Source organism: Schistocerca americana, chromosome 9, assembly GCF_021461395.2.
Source record: "Schistocerca americana isolate TAMUIC-IGC-003095 chromosome 9, iqSchAmer2.1, whole genome shotgun sequence".
In the NCBI taxonomy this organism is placed as follows: Eukaryota; Metazoa; Arthropoda; class Insecta; order Orthoptera; family Acrididae; genus Schistocerca; species Schistocerca americana.
Window position 1 is genome coordinate 53,303,506 of NC_060127.1, and position 22,894 is coordinate 53,326,399.

At 38.4% G+C, this 22,894-nt stretch overlaps 1 protein-coding gene and 1 non-coding gene across 2 annotated transcripts in view; both read right to left on the bottom strand.

Annotated features, from left to right (window-relative positions):
- LOC124550921 (chymotrypsin-like protease CTRL-1) overlaps nt 1–22,894 on the bottom strand; it is a 155,786-nt gene that overhangs the window by 68,104 nt on the left and 64,788 nt on the right. Inside the window, exons 4-5 of the mRNA XM_047125718.1 lie at nt 10,927–11,035; nt 9,479–9,660 (exon numbers count right to left, since the gene is read on the bottom strand). Of these exons, the coding sequence (XP_046981674.1) occupies nt 9,479–9,660; nt 10,927–11,035 (291 nt within the window). The remainder of the gene's footprint in view (nt 1–9,478; nt 9,661–10,926; nt 11,036–22,894) is intronic.
- On the bottom strand, nt 6,079–6,153 carry Trnal-caa. The gene has a single exon. It is a non-coding gene; the product is annotated as a tRNA-Leu (tRNA).

A 22,894-nucleotide genomic window follows, 5' to 3' on the forward strand; every position in this document is an offset into this window, starting at 1 on the left:
AAAGGTCACAGTTCGTAGTAATAGATGGAAAGTCATCGAGTAAAACAGAAGTAATATCCGGCGCTCACCAAGGAAGTGTTATAGGCCCTCTATTGTTCCTGATCTATATTAATGACACAGGAGACAATCTGAGTAGCCATCTTAGATTGTTTGCAGATGATGCTGTCATTTACTGTCTTGTAAAGTCATCAGATGATCAAAACAACTTTCAAAATGATTTAGATAAGATATCTGTATGGCAAGAAAAGTGACAATTGAGCCTGAATAAAGAAAAGTGCGAAGTTATTCACATGAGTACTAAAAGAAATCAGCTAAATTTTGATTACGCGATAAGTCACACAAATCTGAGGGCTGTAAATTCAACTAAATACTTAGGGATTACAATTATAAATAAACTAAAGTGGAACAGTCACATAGATAATGTTGTGGGTAGTGCAAACCAAAGACTGTTATTTACTGGCAGAACATTTAGAAGGTGCAACAGGTCTATCAAAGAGACTGCTTACACTATGCTTGTCCACCCTATTCTGGAGTATTGTTGTGCGGTGTGGGAACCGCATCAGGTGGGACTGATGTATGACATAGAAAAAGTATAAAGAAGGGCAGCTTGTTTTGTATTATCATGAAATAGGGGAAATAGTGTCACAGACGTGATACGTGAATTGGAGTGGCAATCATTAAAACAAAGGCGTTTTTTGTTGCAACGGGATCTTCTCATGAAATTTCAATCACCAGTTTTCTCCTCCAATTGCGAAAACATTCTGTTGGCACCCACCTACATAGGGAGAAATGATCATCACAGTAAAATAGGAGAAATCAGGGCTCGCATGGAAAAATTTAAGTGCTCGTTTTTCCCACATGCCATTTGAGAGTAGAACGGCAGAGAGACAGCATGAAGGTGGTTCACTGAACCCTCTGCCAGGCACTTTATTGTGAATAGCAGAGTAATCACATAGATGTATATGTAGATGTAGATGTTCCTCAAGGATATGTTGTGGCCAGCATTATGTGTAGAAAAGAGGAAAAAAACAGTATTGTTGTAATTTTGCTCAAAGATTGTTTGAAATTCACAAAACCTGGTGTAAGCCAGTTTTGTTCTGAAGTAGATTGTGAGTTGAGCTGATAGATGAGCATATGATAGTTCTAATCCTCTATAGATCTCTGAAAAGAGTGGTAGAAGTATTCTTGAAAAATTTTGAACTAGTTGTAGAAAAAATATTAAGGAAAAAAGAAAATATTGCTGTCTGTGGTGGCTTCAGTATAGAAATGTCAAACTGTAACAAGCAAGTATCAAGATCTTTTTTCAATATCTTAAGGTCATTAAACTGATTCTGTAGAAATAAAAGAGCTCTCATAAAGCAGCAGTTAGCTATGCGGATGGCTGTTCCTCTGACCATGGATCATTACTCCTCACACACTGCAGCAATCTGCCATATCACACCAATATAACCCATGACAAAAATGAGATGACTTGGCTGAGAGCTCAAAAAGACGAATTTGTGAATTTTGTTTGCTGATAGACTAAGTTGTATAAAATGGGTCTTTTTGAATGAAACACAGATTGGACAAACTAATCTTAAAACTCTGTTTGAGAGATTCTTTAGCTAATATATTTAAGTGTCATACACTTGTTCACCACTAAGAAAAACTATTATAATTTAAATGTAAACCTAAAACAAAGTTAGAAAATTGGTACACTAAAGAACTTGAAAACATTAGGAAACAAATGTTGTTATTGCAAAGTGCATATACAAAGAATGGTGTGAATGATACCAAACAAGCTGATATAGATTGTAGGAAGTATCTGAAGTATAATTTTTTTATAAAATTAAGCTGCTTAATGAGAAAAAATGAAATGTTTATAGAAACTGCTCCAAACAAGTGCAAAATTGCATGATAGATAGTCACACGAGAACAATCCCCCAACCACACACAGGAAGTATCACTTGAACCAGACCAACTGAATGAGTTCTTTGTGTCTTCAGTGAAAGAAACTGGAAACAGAATAAACTTGAGCAACACATCTGCAATGAACTAGCTGGTAAGCAGCCGCCAGTGAAACAGTCTTTTCAGTGGAAAAATTTTGCATCCACAAATGTAATAAAAGCAATAAAAAATTTCTCCAACTCTAAAACTATGGATACAGCTACATTATCAAGAAAACTATTCATTTCATCTGTGAGGCTTTAGCTTTCATTTTTGACAAATGTCTTCAGTTTGAAATTTTCCCTGCATCATTAAAAATGTCAAAAGTTATATCAATTTTTTAAAAAATGAGACAAATATCTCCCCCAAAATTATTGCCCACTCTCAACAATTCCTGTAATTTCCAAAATATTTAAAACTATTATAAACAATCAATTAAGTGATTTTTTTTGGAGCAAATAATGTCCTTTGGAACAGCAGTTTGGTTACAGATTAGGAAAAAATACCTCTTCAGCAGTTCTTGGCACTGTGAATCAGATAATCATGGCTTTTTGAAAATAGGGATAAAGCCTCACTGGTTTTATGTGACCTAAGTAAGACCTTTGATTGTATCTCTTATGAAATATTGATTGAGAAACTACAGCACTAAAATAATTGTTTCATACTTAAGACACAAAAAACAATATGCTTCAGTGAAAAACAGATATTCTCTAATAAAAATGGTAGAGACAGGGGTACCACAGGGATCAGTGCTTGGACCATTCTTTTTCATAATTACCATCAATGATTTGCCACATCATGTTCCTCAATCTATGGTCTTCTAGGCAGATGACACAACAATAATTGCACCTCACCAGGACACAGCAGTATTACAACAAATGTCACTGGAATTACTAAACGTGCAGTAAAATGGTTCTCCTCTAACAAACTGCTGTCTAATCCTGACAGGACCCAGAATCTCCTATTGGGACTATCTAATGATATAGGAACTGGAGCAGTTAAACTTTTAGGATTCCATATTGACTCCAGATTGAGCTGAGGAGAATATCATCAGTGAAAATTGCAGAAGAATTCAAGAGTAACATACCTGATGTGGAAACTGAGAGACATAGTTACTCCTAACTGTTTAAGATTGACATATTTGGGACTGTTCCAGTCTCACATTTATTATGGACTGCTAGTATGGGGCCACTCCAGGTGTATAGGTGATGCATTGAGGATACAAAAAAAAATCATAAGAGAAATGTGTAGGGATGGACCAATAGATCACTGTTGACCTCTGCTTAGAAAGCTCAATATACTTACAATTGTGTGTGTGTGTGTGTGTGTGTGTGTGTGTGTGTGTGTGTGTGTGTGTGTGTGTGTGTGTGTGTATATATATATATATATACACTACTGGCCATTAAAATTGCTACACCACGAAGATGACATCCTACAGACGTGAAATTTAACCAACAGGAAGAAGATGCTGTGATATGCAAATGATTAGCTTTTCAGAGCATTCACACAAGGTTGGCACCGGTGGTGACACCTACAACGTGCTGACATGAGGAAAGTTTCCAACCAATTTCTCATACACAAATTGACTGACATTGTCTGGTGAAACGTTGTTGTGATGCCTCGTGTAAGGAGGAGAAATGCGTACCATCATGTTTCCGACTTTGATAAAGGTCGGATTGTAGCCTATCGAGATTGCAGTTTATCATATCGCAACATTGCTGCTTGTGTTGGTCAAGATCCAATGACTGTTAGCAGAATATGGAATCAGTGGGTTCAGGATCCCAATGGCTTCATATCACTAGCAGTCAAGATGACAGGCATCTTATCCGCATGGTTGTAACAGATCGTGCAGCCACGTCTCGATCCCTGAATCAACAGATGGGGATGTTTGCAAAACAACAACCATCTGCACGAACAGTTCAATGACATTTGCAGCAGCATGGACTATCAGCTCAGAGACCATGGCTGCAGTTACCCTTGAAGCTGCATCACAAACAGGAGTGCCTGCGATGGTGTACTCAACGACGAACCTGGTGCACGAATGGCAAAACATCATTTTTTCGGATGAATCCAGGTTCTGTTTACAGCATCATGATGGTCACATCCATGTTTGGCAACATCACGGTGAACGCACATTGGAAGCGTGTATTCGTCAGCGCCGTACTGGCGTATCACCCGGCATGATGGTATGGGGTGCCATTGGTTACACATCTCGGTCACCTCTTGTTCGCATATTGACAGCACTTTGAACAGTGGACGTTACATTTCAGATGTGTTACCACCCGTAGCTCTACCCTTCATTCGATCCCTGCGAAACACTGCATTTCAGCAGGATAATGCACGACCACATGTTGCAGGTCCTGCATGGGCCTTTCTGGATACAGAAAATGTTCGACTGCTGCCCTAGCAAGCACATTCTCCAGATCTCTCACCAATTGAAAACGTCTGGTCAATGGTGGCCGAGCAACTGGCTCGTCACAATACACCAGTCACTACTCTTGGTGAACTGTGGTATAGTGTTGAAGCTGCATGGGCAGCTGTACCTGTACACGCCATCCAAGCTCTGTTTGACTCAATGCCCAGGCATATCAAGGCTGTTATTACGGCCAGAGATGGTTGTTCTGCGTACTTATTTCTCAGGATCTATGCACCCAAATTGTGTGAAAATGAAATCACATGTCAGTTCTAGTTTAATATATTTATCCAATGAATAATTGTTTATCATCTGCATTTCTTCTTGGTGTAGCAATTTTAATGGTCAGTAGTGTATATTAAAACAAATATCAAAGAATTTCATTTCAGTGGACATATACTCCAGCACAACACTACAGGAAAAATTAAAATGGAATTTCTGTGACAGATTAGTAAAAACACCCCACACATCCGCAGTCAGCTCCCCAATAACCTTTAACAAATTACCACCCTCAGTATGGTCCATGCCTTCCAAATTATTTCAAAGGAAACTGTACAGCTGGCTGGTTGAAAATCCATTTTATAATGTAACAGAATTTTTTGATGAAAAAATGAGAAAATATGTTAAAATTAGTATATACGGGTAAATGTTCGTAGTTATGTACATAATTCAGTATAAATGCTTGTAGTTGTGTTAATAATTAAGTATAAATGTCTGTGACTGATCATGTAATACAATTGTAAAACCATAAACTGGTAGCCAAGATTGCAGGACTTCTTTTTATTCCATGATTACCGGTTTCATCGAAACTAAAGCCGCCATCATTAGATCTAGGGAGGACAGAAAACACTAAAAAGTGGGCTTAGATTCCACTTATATAACATGTATACATACAAATTTAGTAACATATCTTAGGACACATACAAGTTACAACATCAAGGCAAACAATGGTTATATTAATAGTTGCCTATAACATGCAGGCCTTACAAAATTGTCGTAAGTAGCACATAGGCGTCCAAGAGAGGTGACATTATAAATGTTAAGTGTCTCCATCACATACAAGCACAAGCTAGGTACTACCACAACTCCAGCTCTGTTCTTACACATTCTTGCCGTGTCGTGAGATGGCGCTAGCAGAAGAGGTGCCAATGAATGTCACAGCTCGCATCATAACAGGCTCTGTGTGTGTGTGGTATCACTACGTCATTAGGGGTTGTACATAATTCTAGAGATTACTGTATCATGTAAACATATACAAAACTTATGAAAGCTGCAGACCTACACAATTGCACATCTGCCTGGTCACATATATGACATATCAAAAAGCAAATGCAAATTTCATGAGAACTGCGGAATTACAAAAATTTACATCTGACTCGTCCTATACGTAATGATGAGACATTTACTGGACTGATGTTTACAGTGTTCATGGCATGACTGAAAATATAACACTTTTTGCTAATAAAGTCCTTACCTTATTTAAACACTGTTTTCCCCCAAAACTAACCAAGGTTAGAGCAACGTCTACAAAGAAGCCATGGATTACTCAAGGAATAGGGGTATCTTCTAAAACAAAAAGAAAACTGTATCTGTCAATCCGAAACAGTTCTGGTGTTGATGCTATAGCACATTACAAGAAATACTGCAAAATATTAAACACTGTAATACAGACATCAAAGCAAATATATTACAAAAAAAGATAATATATATCATGAAACTTCCTGGCAGATTAAAACTGTGTGCCAGACCGAGACTCGAACTCGGGACCTTTGCCTTTTGGGGGCAAGTGCTCTACCAACTGAGCTACCCAAGCACGACTCACGCCCCGTCCTCACAGCTTTACTTCTGCCAGTACCTTGTCTCCTACCTTCCAAACTTTACAGAAGCTCTCATGCGGAACATGCAAGAATAGCACTCCTGAAAGAAAGGATATTGCGGAGACATGGCTTAGCCACAGCCTAGGGGATGTTTCCAGAATGAGATTTTCACTCTGCAGTGGAGTGTGCACTGATATGAAACTTCCTGGCAGATTAAAACTGTGTGCCAGACAGAGACTCAAACTCGGGACCTTTGCCTTTCACGGGCAAGTGCTCTACTGTGAAAGGCAAAGGTCCTGAGTTCGAGTCTCAGTCCGGCACACAGTTTTAATCTGCCAGGAAGTTTCATATCAGTGCACACTCCACTGCAGAGTGAAAATCTCATTCTGGAAACATCCCCCAGGCTGTGGCTAAGCCATGTCTCTGCAATATCCTTTCTTTCAGGAGTGCTATTCTTGCATGTTTTGCATGAGAGCTTCTGTAAAGTTTGGAAGGTAGGAGATGAGGTAGTGGTGGAAGTAAAGCTGTGAGGATGGGACGTGAGTCGTGCTTGGGTAGCTCAGTTATTAGAGCACTTGCCCACGAAAGGCAAAGGTCCCGAGTTCGAGTCTCAGTCTGGCACACAGTTTTAATCTGCCAGGAAGTTTCATATCAGCGCACACTCCGCTGCAGAGTGAAAATCTCATTCTGGAATATATACCATATCAGATAACAAAATAAAGACAATATGGGATATAGTGAAGGAGGAGACCAGTAGAACCAGACATGAAGAGGGACAAATAGCATTAAGAGTAAATGATACATTGGTGACAGATGTGCATAGTGTTGCAGAACTTTTTAACAAACATTTTATAACTCTTACTGAAAAGATGGGGTTGTCAGGTTCTGTATATGCTGCTATGGAATACCTCAGACCAGACATTTCAAGTAACTTCCATAATACGAATTTGACTCCCACTACCCCAGCAGAAATAATGTCCATCATGAAATCTTTAAAATCAAAAACATCTAGTTGGTATGATGAAATATCAACAAAGTTAATTAAAGAATGTGATTCTGAGTTAAGTAACTTATTAAGCAATCTGTGTAACTAGGCGTTTATCAGTGCAGTATTTCCTGAATGTTTGAAATATGCCGAAGTTAAGCCACTGTTTAAGAAGGGAGATAAAGAAATAGCATCAAATTCTGTCCAATTTCACTTTTGCCAGTATTCTCAAAAATTTTACAAAAATTAATGTACAATTGGCTTTATAACCATTTTATCTCAAATAACATACTGTCATTGGACAAAAAATCGCAGGCAGTTGGTATATTTTGTGATCTGTCAAAGGCATTGACTGCGTAAATCACAATATCCTTTTAAGTAAATTAGAATATTATGGTGTAACAGGAAATGCTGCAAAATGGTTCAAATTTTATATCTCTGGCAGGAAACAAAGGGTATTATTAGGAAAGAGACATGTATTAAGCTATCAGGCATCGTCCAACTGGGAACTAATTACATGTGGGGCCCCACAAGGTTTCATTTTAGGGCCCTTACTTTTTCTTGTGTATATCAATGACGTTTCATCAGTAACATTGCCAGATGCCAAGTTTGTTTTGTTTGCTGATGATACAAACGTTGCAATAAATACCAAATCAAGTGTAGTCTTAGAAAGATCGGCTAATAAAATATTTTTAATCACTGGTTCCTAGCCAATTCTTTGTCACTAAACTTTGAAAAAACACACTACATGCAGTTCAGAACTTGTAAGGGGTGTCCCATGAGTATATGCCTAACATACGATGACAAGCAGATGGAAGAACTGGACAGTGTTAAATTCTTGGGGTTACAGCTTGATAATAAATTAAGCTGGGAAGAGCACACCACAGAACTGCTGACAAGTCTTAGTAAAGCTTTATTTGCAATGCAAATTGTTTCAGACATAGGGGATATAAAAATGAAAAAGCTGGCATACCATGCTTACTTTCTTTCCATAATGTCATATGGGATTATTTTTTGGGGTAATTCATCAAACCAAGCTAAAGTTTTCTGGGCACAAAAACGTGCAGTAAGAGTTATATGTGGTATGAACTCAAGAACATCCTGTTTAGGGAACTAGGGATACTAACTACTGCTTCCCAATATATTTATTCCTTAATGAAATTTGTCATTAGAAACATATCACTTTTTCAAACCAACATTTCAATTCATGGAACTGATGCTAAAAATGAGAATAATCTTCACAAGGATTTAAAGTCACTTACTCTTGTACAAAAAGGTGTGCATTATTCAGGAACACACATTTTCAATAACTTGCCAGCAGCCATAAAAAGCTTAACAACCAATGAAATTCAGCTTAAGAGAAGCTTAAAGGATTTATTGGTGGCCAGCTCCTTCTACTCTGTTGATGAATTTCTCAGTAGAACCAACTGATTTGTGTTTCAGTGCAGTAATGTGTTCATTGTAAATAAGTATTATAGTAGTTCTATTACATGTTTAATACCTTATAAATAAAAAAAGTGTATTAGTGTTTGTAAAATGATTCCTTCATGTAGTGTTCATTAAAAAAATGACAATCATTGCACCTGGGACCTGTGAAATGGTACATTAGCTTATTAGTTTGAGTTGTAAATATTTGTCATGTATTATTGTTTTTCTGACATGTTCTACATCCTGGAGGACCCCCTCACTACAGATCAATTGGAAGGAAAGTAAATCTAATCTAATCTGACACAAGCTGAGACAACAATAAACATTGAATCATGTTTGTAGTATCTGCTGGTCAGCAGTTTATTCCATGTTGCTGGGTCCTGCCTTGGAGATATGGTGCAGGCTATAGAAGAAGAGTGGCTGTGACAATGCCTATGACATCATGAGGACAAGAAAAAACCTATTACACATTCACTCAATTGTAATATGTTAAATAAAACAGACTGTAGTCCTTATCAATGCAATTGTGATGACCTGAATGATGAAAAAACTTTATAATTAATAGTAGCTGTACACAAGAGAGCAATATCCATTACATCAGAAGAAAACTGAATATTGTATTTACATTCAGTAATTGTAGCACTTTGAGAAACAACATTTGATTGGAAGAGTTTAGTGAGTCTACTGAAATAATAAGGTGAACAAGATTGAATAATAACTCCTGATCAGACTTCACCACCCAATATAATGAAAAAGGACCAGTGGAACATCTCACAGTAAAATGACAATATTAACATTGATGCAAATCGAAACATGGAAATAAATATTGTCTTTTGTTTAAAAAGCAGAATGCTACTGAAGTGGCCATTCCATCATGTAGGACATATATCATCATCATGGTGTACTTACATGAGTAATTCATAGAAGATTTTAGCACAAGCAGAGCAATATCATGCTTGTAATTGATCCTTTGAAATCCAGGATGCACCACAACATGGTTGATGGGGATATCTTGAACAGGGAAAGCACACATCTGAGGGGTGCAGTCAGGATCACCCCTACTGTCATATTCACCAACACGGACAGTAGCACTGCAAGTATGAGACAACATTTTTCACTTAGGTAACAAAGCATGTTGTACAAATCTTTCTGTCACATATATTACACTTTTTTTAAGTGTTGTTTATTAAATAGCAACAGCCACAACCTAGTCACATGCTATGAGCGGCTTCAGCTGTCCATTGCAGCCCCCAGCCAAGCTAAAAATAAGAGAATCCCACTTTATCAAAGACATTGTTTTGTTGTACCAGACATGTTTCAGCACTTTATGTGCTATCTTCAGAGGTATTTTTATTTCTTTTCTTTCTCACTTGATGCTATTACATGTCTATGATGGTAGCTTTAATTCTGCCACACAGCTTGTCATGGTTTCCCAATGTCATGGTTTTTATTCAGTTGCTTGTATCATTTTAAAGTACTTATTTCTTTTGCTATTATCATTTCTTCTTGTTACATACACATTTTGTATAGTTTGTCACTCAATCACAAAGTATCCACTGCTTGACTGATAAACTATACAAAATGCATGTGTTACAACAAGAAACAACAATAGTAAAAGAAATAACTAGTTTAAGACATCACAAGCAAAAGAAGCAACACCACAACATCAAAAAACCATATTAAGCTGTAGACTGTGTGCAACCACCATGCACAAGAAATAATGTCATGTCCTTCCTATTCCCTGACCTCACCTAGACTGGCAGGTGCCCTCACAGTCCAGCTTAGGTGAGCCCTATTCTGTTTATTCAGTATTTTTCTTTTCAGACTTCCTTCAGATGCTCAGATCCTCATCCAACCTGAGAGGGCACCACCTATAAGCCTATACCATGGCATAGCTTTACAACCAGAAATCCTTGACAATGTACAGGTCAGTCAAATTTATTTCGATATGATGGAGACAGGAGTCTGCATAAACATAAGCTCTATGCTCTAAGACAAGAATTGTACATCCAGGAGGGGTAGAATCAATGAATAATATCTTTGAAAGAGTACTGCTACAAAACAAGCTGGTGACCAGAAATATAGGTCGTATAAAGTAAAAGTTATGAAACATATGCAAAAAATGATTTCTTGTGTAATAATTACAATTTTCCACCAAGCACTTACAGTCAAGGCATTGAAATGCTTCCACTTACTGTTTTGTGCTTCAGTGTCAATTTTGTAATGTCTCTTGAGCAAAGTTGACATCATTTGTTTGGAAAGGTCACTTGTGGTGATGGAGTTACCATACATCTAATTATTAAAGCAGTTTTGATGTTTCATAGAAACTAAACAGGACTACCACACATAGTACTTACAGCTTGAAGCCCTCCCGTTGGGCAAGAGCACAATGAGCTGCTGTCAGAATTGTGTTAGGAGAGATGATTGAACCACTGCATGGGTAAATTTGGCCTCCTGTCTGCACATCTGCAAACATAATTAGCATTCTGTACAAATAATTCTCACAACAGAACAAAAAATAAATAAATAACCGAAAGAAAATCATTTTGTTAACAACATCTTCAACAAGGACATGTGAAACAGGGCTGAAAGACATAATAATGAAAAAAATGCATTCTGTGTTTCATTAACTGATACGTAAGCAGTCCTCTTCTATTTTAAAGGTTTGACATTTTATTTTGAATTAGATTATAACTGTCATAATATTTTAGTGATTGTTAACTTGTAGACTGTGATTTTGTGAGTGAAAGATCTATGTACTTGTTAGGCGAAGTGGCTTTAGCAGTGAACCATTCAGCATCTGTTGTTTTACAAAGCGTGGCTTGTGGCCAGCATGTCTGAAAGTAATCAACACATCTATAAAAACTTGCATTAACTTTGTCACCATATCCACAGTAGTCAAATCACTGAGAGGAGCCAATCTATCATTTGCTGGTTTATTTGGTGAAATGTTCAAATTTTCACTCCAATTTGTTTAGCAAAATATAAATTTCATGCCTTTAGCATTCCATTGCACAAACTGAAGTCACAAAATAACAAATACTTCATATTACAAATAAATGTATAATAGTTCAACTTGCTTTACATGTTCATTAATGGGAAACTCTGCAGCTCACAAAACACAAAAACATAGTGCCCTGTGGATACAACACCAATGAGTTAAAATTTTGTAGAGTGGCTAGCAAACAAATTACAAAGCTCATTGCATCGATCAACATTAACTTCGTCACCATGTCCACAGTAGTCAAATCACTGAGAGGAGCCAATCTGTCATTTGCTGCTTTATTTGGTGAAATGTTCAAATTTTCTCTCCAATTTGTTTAGCAAAATATGAATTTCATGCCTTTAGCATTCCATTGCACAAACTGAAGTCACAAAATAACAAGTACTACATATTACAAATAAATGTATAATAGTTCAACTAAGATATAATGAAGACTCTTTAGGAGTTACTCCCAAAACAGGTGCAGGAATGTAATAAGCTTTACAATAATTACAATTTTCCTTTGAAATTCTGTTTAAGAGAAGCCTAAGGGATTTATCGGTGGCCAACTCCTACTCCATTGATAAATTTCTCAGTAGAACAAACTGATTTGTGTGTGTGTGTGTGTGTGTGTGTATGTGTATGTGTGTGCATGTGTGTGTGTGTGAGAGAGAGAGAGAGAGAGAGAGAGAGAGAGAGAGAGAGAGAGAGAGAGAGAGAGAGAGAGAGAGAGAGAGATCATAGTAAATGAGTGTTGTAAAAAGATCCTTTCATATAGTGTTCATTAATATGGGACCTGTGGAAGGTACATTAGCCTATTTGTTTTAGTTGTAAATATTTGTCATGTATTGTTGTTTTTCTGGCATGTTCTACATCCTGGAGGACCTCCTTACTACGGATAAATCAGAATGAAAGTAAATCTAATCTAATCTAATGTAATAAGAAAGATAAGAGATAGCAAATATGAAATGGAACAAATAGTTTCAACCTTAAACCAGTTTCATCTGCTCGACTTACTTCAAAGATAAATTCTGAGATGTGACTTGTCAGTTCTGATAAACAGATATGTCACATGTCTCAAGCCTTCATAACTATGAAAGATGCTCATGAAATTTCAAGGAAGTTTATTTTATTAGTAGTAGCTAAGTTTCAGAGGAATAGTTTGTCAGCTGTGCAGATGTGATGAAAAACATAGGCACATCACATCTACAAGGTGAGTTAGCATTGTCAGTCGCTGTGGAGCCGCTCGCTCTTTGACGTCATGGCTCAAGGGTGTTTTGCAGCCACACAAAAAAGGCTTGTATCAACAACAATGTAAACAGTGTGATAAGGAGAAACCTAATCAACAGTCAGTTGAATATTGTCTGAGCTGAGATGATGAAAAGATAAGTCAGTCATAACAACATCTTTTGAGACTGTGAAAGTTATTGTGAATGGAAGTAATGAGTTATCATCTTAAGGAAAGTTAATACAGGAGTTCAGTGTGTAATTCTTATGAGTTATTTCCATAGTTTGGAAGGAAAACCATACCTCTCAGCACCACAGTCATACAAGGGGAGACAATGTTCATAAACAAATACTGGAACATGGTTATTTGGTCTGAAAGAAATAGGTGACTGCAAGAAATTTTATTAGGACACTGGTTCCTAATCAGGGGGTTACTATCCAATGAGGGGCAAAACATAGTTTTCTGAGGGGTAAATGCAATATGGTTCACCTGTTTTTTGGCCATTAAACTAATTTTTTAAACACTGTTATTAGTGTTACATAAATTACCAATAATTACATTTTTTCCAAATACTATCATTAATCTGTGGCACAATGTAATGGGGCTTACAGCTTGTGAAACCAATATACAACCATCATCCTTCTAACATAGTCAACCCACTACACACAATGGAAACATCTTCTTTGAGTTGTGAGTTGTTCCTGCAATAGGTCATAAATTGCTTAATTATTCATTTCACAGCAATAAACAAACTAATTTACAGCACATCACAACTATATGATGAACTGCTACACTGATGTAGGGCCTACACTGTATTGTAGCGGGGCTTTGAATTTCGCCGCGCTACACTCGTTCCCTCAGATAAAAAATGTCTCGTCGCAGCGGTGTGAGCGCTCGACGGCAGAGAAACTACTAAAATTGTTAACTTTTTTTGTTTTTTTTTTTCGTTTCAATTGTCTCTTGATAGCGGTAGCTTAAGGCAGGCGTGATCGGATGCTGACGTAAAAACTTAATGGCTAATCTTGATCTGATTGTAATGTGTAGACATTGTGGAAGTTATTAAGAAATTCGGTGGATGGAAGTAGCAAAGTGAATTAAATTGCATACAGTATCAAGATGATTTTAATTGGTATAAATTAGTGATCCCTGGACTATTACAAGATTTCGGAGCAGATTTTTTCACGCTGAAATGAAGGAGATTTTTGAAGACGTGGACGCCGCCCGAAAGAAGACATGTTAACCTGGTAAAGAATGAATTCTAAGCTACGCCATTTCCCCCTGTCAGTTACATTCTGTTATTCTCTGTTTCTTTTCAATAACTTTTGTAGTGAAAATTGGTTTAACTTTTGCTCAAAAACGCCACAAGGACCACCCCAACAATAGCTTTTCCGAATAACGAAGTCCGATAGCTTTTCCGTAATACAAAGTCCGATCTGCATTTCTTTCATTCTTTCCCTTTTTCACGGTCTCTCTTCTCCCATTTTTTTTATTAACCAATACAACTGGCGACCGTGACAGGACGCAATTTTCGGATGTGTCGTTTTTGAGCAAATTTGAAACTTTAATTTGTATTTTTTCCCAACAGAGAATAACCAAAAATCCTGAAGTTTAAAGGGTAACGAAAACACCAACTTTATTGTACCTAAGCAAATGATTATACAACAATATTGTAAAGAATTTTTGTAACTAATTCAATCTGTTTTTCTTTGCATGGCATATGTTGATGCAGAACTGTTATTTTGAGGACTTTTGGTGATTATCCGATGGAGATGTATTAAGAAAATCCATATTTTGACGAATACGATTTACGCAGAAGTGTTTGACCAGCCGCTGCAGGACAGAAAATTTAATGGTGAGTCACACAGTTATGTTTCATTCAAGCATTCAATAGCCAACTGCAGAATCCATTTTTCCCTTCCACACATCCTGTAGTTTTCTTCTAGATTTTTCTAAAATTATCTATCTCTATTGTAGTTTGTGGTAATTATAGTATTGTTGTAGCATATGAAGATCATGAATTTGACAGCCAAACAGTCATTTGTTACGAAAAATTTTGTCCGCCCTGCTGCAGCTTTCTCAATCATTGTTTGCAATAGAGCAATCATTTACATTGACGAGAAAATATTTCAACCTAAATTTGAGTCAAATTTTTATTAATCAGACTTATATTATTCCCTTTTTGACTTACGATTATACATTCTATTACAATGGAACGCGGTAAGGTAGAGATAGTTTCGGCAGATGAGTTAAGTGAACTAGATTCATCGTGCAACCAACAAGAAAGTCCGCGTTTCCCTCCATGGACCAGTTCACAGATCAATGCAATGATTTTGCCTCAGACTCGCAACATTTGCGATAATACACAGATGGCGACTTTAAATGACGAAATGTGGAATGGACGCGAGACTAGACCGTCAGCGCCATTGTTAACATCAATGTCAGAACCGAATATGAGACAAATTCAGCAATGTGACACAAATCGGACACAGGAAACTGACAAACTGGACCGACTATTAGAGTTATTTGCAGACATGAAACGAGACGTTAGTCAGAAAATTGACGCAAAACTGGACACACTTGGTGAGGACTTTAAACAAAGGCTAGATAAAAGCGACGAAAAATTTGACGTATTAAACCGTACTATGACCGAAAATTTTGAACGAACGACAAAACAGATGACAGAATTAAATAACACCACTCAAAAGCTCAGCCAGAGATTTGAAACTTTGTCCAACCGAGTCACTAAACAGGAAGAAACTTTGGTTACATTCACACATGAAACAAAAAACAATATCACCCGATGTGAGAATCAGTTAACTCAAATAGTTAATGTGCAGCAGGAAGTGAACACTCGTGTGGAAGAGTTAGCTCAGGCCCACACTTCAGCTAGCTCCACCCAAGAAAAGCTGACTGAAGAAGTGGGAAATATTACCCAACAACTTACAATGGTAGTTCTCGAACAAACCCACCTCAAAGAAAAGATAGAAAAATTAGAAGATCGAGCGGACCTCGCGTCACTAAACAACGACACCAACATGGCCGAAAGAATTGTACACGAATGTAAATTGTGTGACGACTATCTGGACAAAAAACTTGAAACAATTACACAGGACATACTTTCAAAAACAAAGACACATGTTAAAGACGAGACAAAACACATACAAGACGAAGTGACAAAATTACGAGACAATGTTGTGCCGTGTTTGGCGATAGGTGCAAACGCATCGTCAGGAAACGACAAAACAGCTAAAACCATGGCTAATGACACAGACAGATCACCACCTATTGTGGAATCACCTATTTCAAATCAAAATTACAATGTGCCGCTTTCTTTTCCACCGAACGAGCAATATTACGTTACCACACCTAGAGTAGCAAGTGACCTAAATCACATCAATACAGTTATGCCAACCGGCATGGCCGATGACACGTTTGTAAGACATGGGTATTTCCAGACATTTTCCAGTGAGGACAAGCACAAAGTCCACCCTATTGTGTTTATTAGATCATTTGACGGTGTTTTTCCACGTAGTTGGTCAGAAGTCGATAAAATCAGATACGTCACCAATCTCATGAGAGGACGAGCAGCTAAGTGGGGTGCCGCTATGAAACGGCGGTGCCTTACGTTTGAACAGTTCGAACAAGCCTTCTTGGACGAATTCTGGTCCGAGAATGAGCAACAGAGTCTAAGGAGAGAAGTGTGCAACCCCGAGACCTATGACCCTAAAAAAGAGACATTAAGACAATACTTTGAGAGGTACTTAGACAAGACACTGTACTGGTCCAAACCAGCCGACTTGTCAGCGATAATTGACACTTTAAAGAGCCACTTACCCTTTCCATACCGAGACAGATTAATAGGAGTACCGGAGAATGACGTTAAGACTTTCTTAAACTTCTTAGATCAAATGGACGTAGTTTACAGAGGCGATTCACGCCATTCAAATTTTATTCATATTAGTAACCAAAACCAGCACCCACCCCAAAGGAACCGTAGTGACGGTGGTTGGTGGAACCATCCGTCCGCGCCGCGACACAATACGGTGCCTGCGCGCGAAACATACTCAAATGGAAACGTGTATGACGGTAGGAACAACCGCAGAAATTCGTGGAATAGGAATAACAACAATAATTATCACCCATATCAAAATGGTAACTACAAGCAAAATGAAAATTACAGACAGTACAACGACAACAACAATAGGAGACGTGAGAAAAACCGGTACAACGCGGGCTACTTTGACAGGAACATGCCATATAACAGACATAATTACCACCAAAACAACAGCAATCCCAACAATCACCGACAGAATATGTGGAACACACAAAATTCAAGCATGACAAATCATAACCCTCCACGGAAACCGCCGCCGTTTCCCAATACAGTTATGCACTCCCCATCACAAAGTAGCAATAACAATTGCGGCGCGCCATCAGCTGACGCGTGGGCGCCAACCGGCCGGAATGTAAACATAGTGGAGCTGGTCAACGAACCCGGCCAAACACAGCGGACAACGGAAAACAGTCGACGACCGAGCTAAGCGCTCGTGCTTCGGTCGTGAGGTGTTGTAAGAGCGCAACGGCTGAGACTATTTGTTTCCTCAGGTACGACGACAAAATGACAGCAAAACAGGAATTTACAAACCTATCAGGTTGATGACCTTGTTCTTTAGCGTTCACATCCCAAGTCTACAAAATTAAAACAACTGAACAGAAAATGGCAGCTATTATATTCAGGTCCTTTCAGAATAGCAAGCATACCTCACCCAGGTTGTTACTCCCTAGAATACCCGTTATCTCACAAGCCGAGGGGGCTGCATCCCAATAGACATTTGAAACCCTTTGTGCACTAAAACAACATAATATAATGATAACTAAGTTGAACATGAGCAAGTTGCTGTGAAAACGAGATCATAAATATTTGTATTGAATACACAAACATTAAGTTATATAGCCTAAGAACATAAACATTAATTTATGGAAATTATATACTGCAGTTACACTTGTACACATAATTATGAAGAGAATGTAAACCCAGGTGAGTACACTTGCTGAATGAGAAAAGATATTCATATAGGAATGAGGTCTATGCAGGTTACATTGGTTGTTAATTGTAAATTATAAGGTGAATCAACAACTAGTTAGTTATTTCAAGGCACTATAATGAGAGGAAATAATAGCTATTGACATCAGTAATGACATAGGTATGTAGCAGAATGAATGAGGATGTAAGAATGAATTATCAGTATGAATGAGTTAGTATTTAAGTTAATATAAGAAGGTAAGTTACTGTGAAGTAGTTGGAGACAAGAGATTATTTGAGGAAAATATTATTGGAGTTTTATGAGAATGGAAGTGCCAAATGGCCCCACGTATGTGATATATTAATGTTTGATGAGGAATATGTTTAATGTATAAGGATATATATATATATATATATATATATATATATATATATATATATATATATATATATATATTATGATGAATATGTGAGTAAGGAATGAGTGAGAATGTTTTAGTGATATTGTGCTACATAGAGAAGTGAGTAAATAGTCTACATCTTTAAGATTACATAAGAATTTCAGTTTGAAAGAAAACATTTGTGATGAGTTAGAACACGTGAGTACAAGACGTTAAAAGTGAATCTATTTACAGTGCCCTTGAAAATGAACGAATGTAAGAAAAGCAGAGTGAACATAACGATGATTACAGCTGTGGAAAGAAGTGTAATAAGAATGTAACTTGGAAACACATTAGCTTTAATTTATGGCAGAAGTGTAACTTGGTAACCTTTTGTTAAGTTTTGTTAAGCCATTGTGTGGAAGAAAACATTTATAGTTCGTGTTCAGACAGGCGAATGATATTTTAAGGAACTTAAGTTGAAATATAGTTTTTACACAGCCCTCATGTGAATGCATTTGTTTAAAAAAAAAAAAATACGAAAGTGAAATTTAGTGCCATATTAGCTTTTATTATAATTACATATGACAGAAAACCCTGAGGAAACAAAAGATAGGAGAGTTATTAAGGCTGTTTTGCGACTCGTACAACACCTCCACTTAAGCGAACAGATGACAAAATTACACCTACGTTAAAGACAACATTTGACTTTTCAGGTAATGCAAGGTAAGTGCAAAGGAGAAGTGACCACCCGTGCAGCCAACGTCGAGCAACGGACACTGAGAAAGAGACATTTTACTGTCAATTATATGACTACGTTCCTTATTTACGTTTTATAGAAAGAAATGATATATATATATATATATATACAACATACATAATGTTTAACCTTCATTAAAGTAGAAGAAAGTTCATGGTTGAACTCTTGAGAGGAAATTTTATATGTTATCATATAATACACATTATGAGAGAGACAATCTCTGAGATACATTTTCCATTTGTATAGACGGTATCCACAAGAAGTGGAGATATTGAGGATGTACTGAGCAGATATGTGATTTACTCATGCAAGGATTTGTTAAGGTATCATACACTTAGTCATATGAAGTCAGAACACAAACAGAGAATCTGTCATGAGGTTACACTACACAGACTTGACGTCAGGACACTTACATTTACCCATGATTTGGCAAATTGTAAGCACCCCCTTTCACACACCCCTTGAAGGTGATGCAAACATTATAACGTATTGTGTACTCTTTTTAACGTATTAGCTGTAGGATTAGGTAGTGAATAGTTTCTTCCATTCTATCTTTCTTTCTTTCTCCATTATCCTACCACCTCCTGCAGCTGGGTATTGTTTGTTTATGGAATGTAAGAATATATTGTGTGACAGTAAACTTTCAGGTATGAATAAAAAGACATTAAGAAAACTGAGTATGGCATTACAAGCCTGGTCAACCACTAGCCAAGATATGGAATAAAAAAAAAGAGAAATAATAAATGAAGGAAAGCCCGTGCTTTAAACATTAAGTCTTATATCCCTTGGCACCTCAAAACCTTAATAAAGAAAATCAAAATGACCATAAACATCAATAAAAGAAAGCCAATGGGACTTAGTATAATTTTTTTTAGTGTAAATATTTCACGTGTATATTCTTGTAAATTTATATGTATTTGTATATGTGTTAAAACTTTGCATATTGTCAACATATTTTGAAATGTGACCACGAAATGTAAGCTTTCATAATTAACTATGTAAACATGCTGGGACACCGTGAACTTCGTTAAAATGTTAATATGGCAAAAAAATGTTGCAAACTGTGAACGTTATAAACGACGAATTTTGTGTTATTTGTGGAACTTATGGTGCATAAACCAAATAACTGTTTGTAAATCGATATAAACTGCAATTTACTTCGACGATAATGAGGATTTTCACACTGCAATTGAACGTTTGTTGGCGAGTGTAAACAACGTGATGATACACCTACCTTTGCGAACATCGACGCCGTTGTTCCTGGCCGGCCTTCAGATGCTTTGGAGAAAATAAACTCAGCACCTGTCGTAGGCGATGTGGAGGCTAAAAACTACATCGACCATATATGCCCCGGGAACAATAGTCATGAAAACGCACAAGGACCTGGAGTGTTGTGTCGTAACAGAAGACATGGACGTTGCTTCAGATCAAGCACACGCTCAATCTTATGGTGTCACCGAACTTAACACGCCATTTATGCTGGAATAGCAACTTGTAATGGACACTATGTGAGAGCGAATACTGTTGAAGACTGTCATAACACAGCGATTTTGAAACTGCCGCACGCGAAATTCAGTGATGCTACTGCGCATGCGCAAAGACTACGTGCTGCCAGAGGTGAATTGGGAAGCCAAAACTGGAAGCGCACAACATTAACTGCGCTGGTGAGCAGCTGGCTCAAACACACACTGTGTAAACATATATATATTAATTGTCTAAAAAGGATCAAAACTGTAATAAGTGTATGTAGTATATAGATTTAGAAACCAAGTATTGGCAAAGATAATACTCTAAGTATGCACGTGGCGTTTCCTGGGAAAATATGTATAATAGACATTTAGGTATATCTATTCTATTGTTTGCTAGCCTGCCACGCTAAATGTTTTAGCGTGACAGTCGAGGGGGCGATGTAGCGGGGCTTTGAATTTCGCCGCGCTACACTCGTTCCCTCAGATAAAAAATGTCTCGTCGCAGCGGTGTGAGCGCTCGACGGCAGAGAAACTACTAAAATTGTTAACTTTTTTTGTTTTTTTTTTCGTTTCAATTGTCTCTTGATAGCGGTAGCTTAAGGCAGGCGTGATCGGATGCTGACGTAAAAACTTAATGGCTAATCTTGATCTGATTGTAATGTGTAGACATTGTGGAAGTTATTAAGAAATTCGGTGGATGGAAGTAGCAAAGTGAATTAAATTGCATACAGTATCAAGATGATTTTAATTGGTATAAATTAGTGATCCCTGGACTATTACAAGATTTCGGAGCAGATTTTTTCACGCTGAAATGAAGGAGATTTTTGAAGACGTGGACGCCGCCCGAAAGAAGACATGTTAACCTGGTAAAGAATGAATTCTAAGCTACGCCATTTCCCCCTGTCAGTTACATTCTGTTATTCTCTGTTTCTTTTCAATAACTTTTGTAGTGAAAATTGGTTTAACTTTTGCTCAAAAACGCCACAAGGACCACCCCAACAATAGCTTTTCCGAATAACGAAGTCCGATAGCTTTTCCGTAATACAAAGTCCGATCTGCATTTCTTTCATTCTTTCCCTTTTTCACGGTCTCTCTTCTCCCATTTTTTTTATTAACCAATGCAGTATTCTTAATATTTATGGTTGTTATTGTTATCAGCAGTGATCAGACACAAGGCATCTTCTAATTTCTGCAAGGTCAGAACTGAAGCATCAGGCAATCAAGTGATTTACAAACAGTAATTGTAGTGCACACTTTTAACTTGGTTGATTTTAAATGGGGGTACAGGGTGTGACTAAAACAAGTACCACTACAGAGAGGACTGGCGCTGAGGGAGCGCATTTTGTAACAAGTGTCTACCCTCAATGTGGATAATTATCTTTCTTTTCTGAGAAAGAGTTCTAGGTTACACTCGTGATGCACTGACAACAGCTTCATGGTTCTACACTCCTGGAAATGGAAAAAAGAACACATTGACACCGGTGTATCAGACCCACCATACTTGCTCCGGACACTGCGAGAGGGCTGTACAAGCAATGATCACACGCACGGCACAGCGGACACACCAGGAACCGCGGTGTTGGCCGTCGAATGGCGCTAGCTGCGCAGCATTTGTGCACCGCCGCCGTCAGTGTCAGCCAGTTTGCCGTGGCATACGGAGCTCCATCGCAGTCTTTAACACTGGTAGCATGCCGCGACAGCGTGGACGTGAACCGTATGTGCAGTTGACGGACTTTGAGCGAGGGCGTATAGTGGGCATGCGGGAGGCCGGGTGGACGTACCGCCGAATTGCTCAACACGTGGGGCGTGAGGTCTCCACAGTACATCGATGTTGTCGCCAGTGGTCGGCGGAAGGTGCACGTGCCCGTCGACCTGGGACCGGACCGCAGCAACGCACGGATGCATGCCAAGACCGTAGGATCCTATGCAGTGCCGTAGGGGACCGCACCGCCACTTCCCAGCAAATTAGGGACACTGTTGCTCCTGGGGTATCGGCGAGGACCATTCGCAACCGTCTCCATGAAGCTGGGCTACGGTCCCGCACACCGTTAGGCTGTCTTCCGCTCACGCCCTAACATCGTGCAGCCCGCCTCCAGTGGTGTCGCGACAGGCGTGAATAGAGGGACGAATGGAGACATGTCGTCTTCAGCGATGAGAGTTGCTTCTGCCTTGGTGCCAATGATGGTCGTATGCGTGTTTGGCGCCGTGCAGGTGAGCGCCACAATCAGGACTGCATACGACCGAGGCACACAGGGCCAACACCCGGCATCATGGTGTGGGGAGCGATCTCCTACACTGGCCGTACACCACTGGTGATCGTCGAGGGGACACTGAATAGTGCACGGTACATCCAAACCGTCATCGAACCCATCGTTCTACCATTCCTAGACCGGCAAGGGAACTTGCTGTTCCAACAGGACAATGCACGTCCGCATGTATCCCGTGCCACCCAACGTGCTCTAGAAGGTGTACGTCAACTACC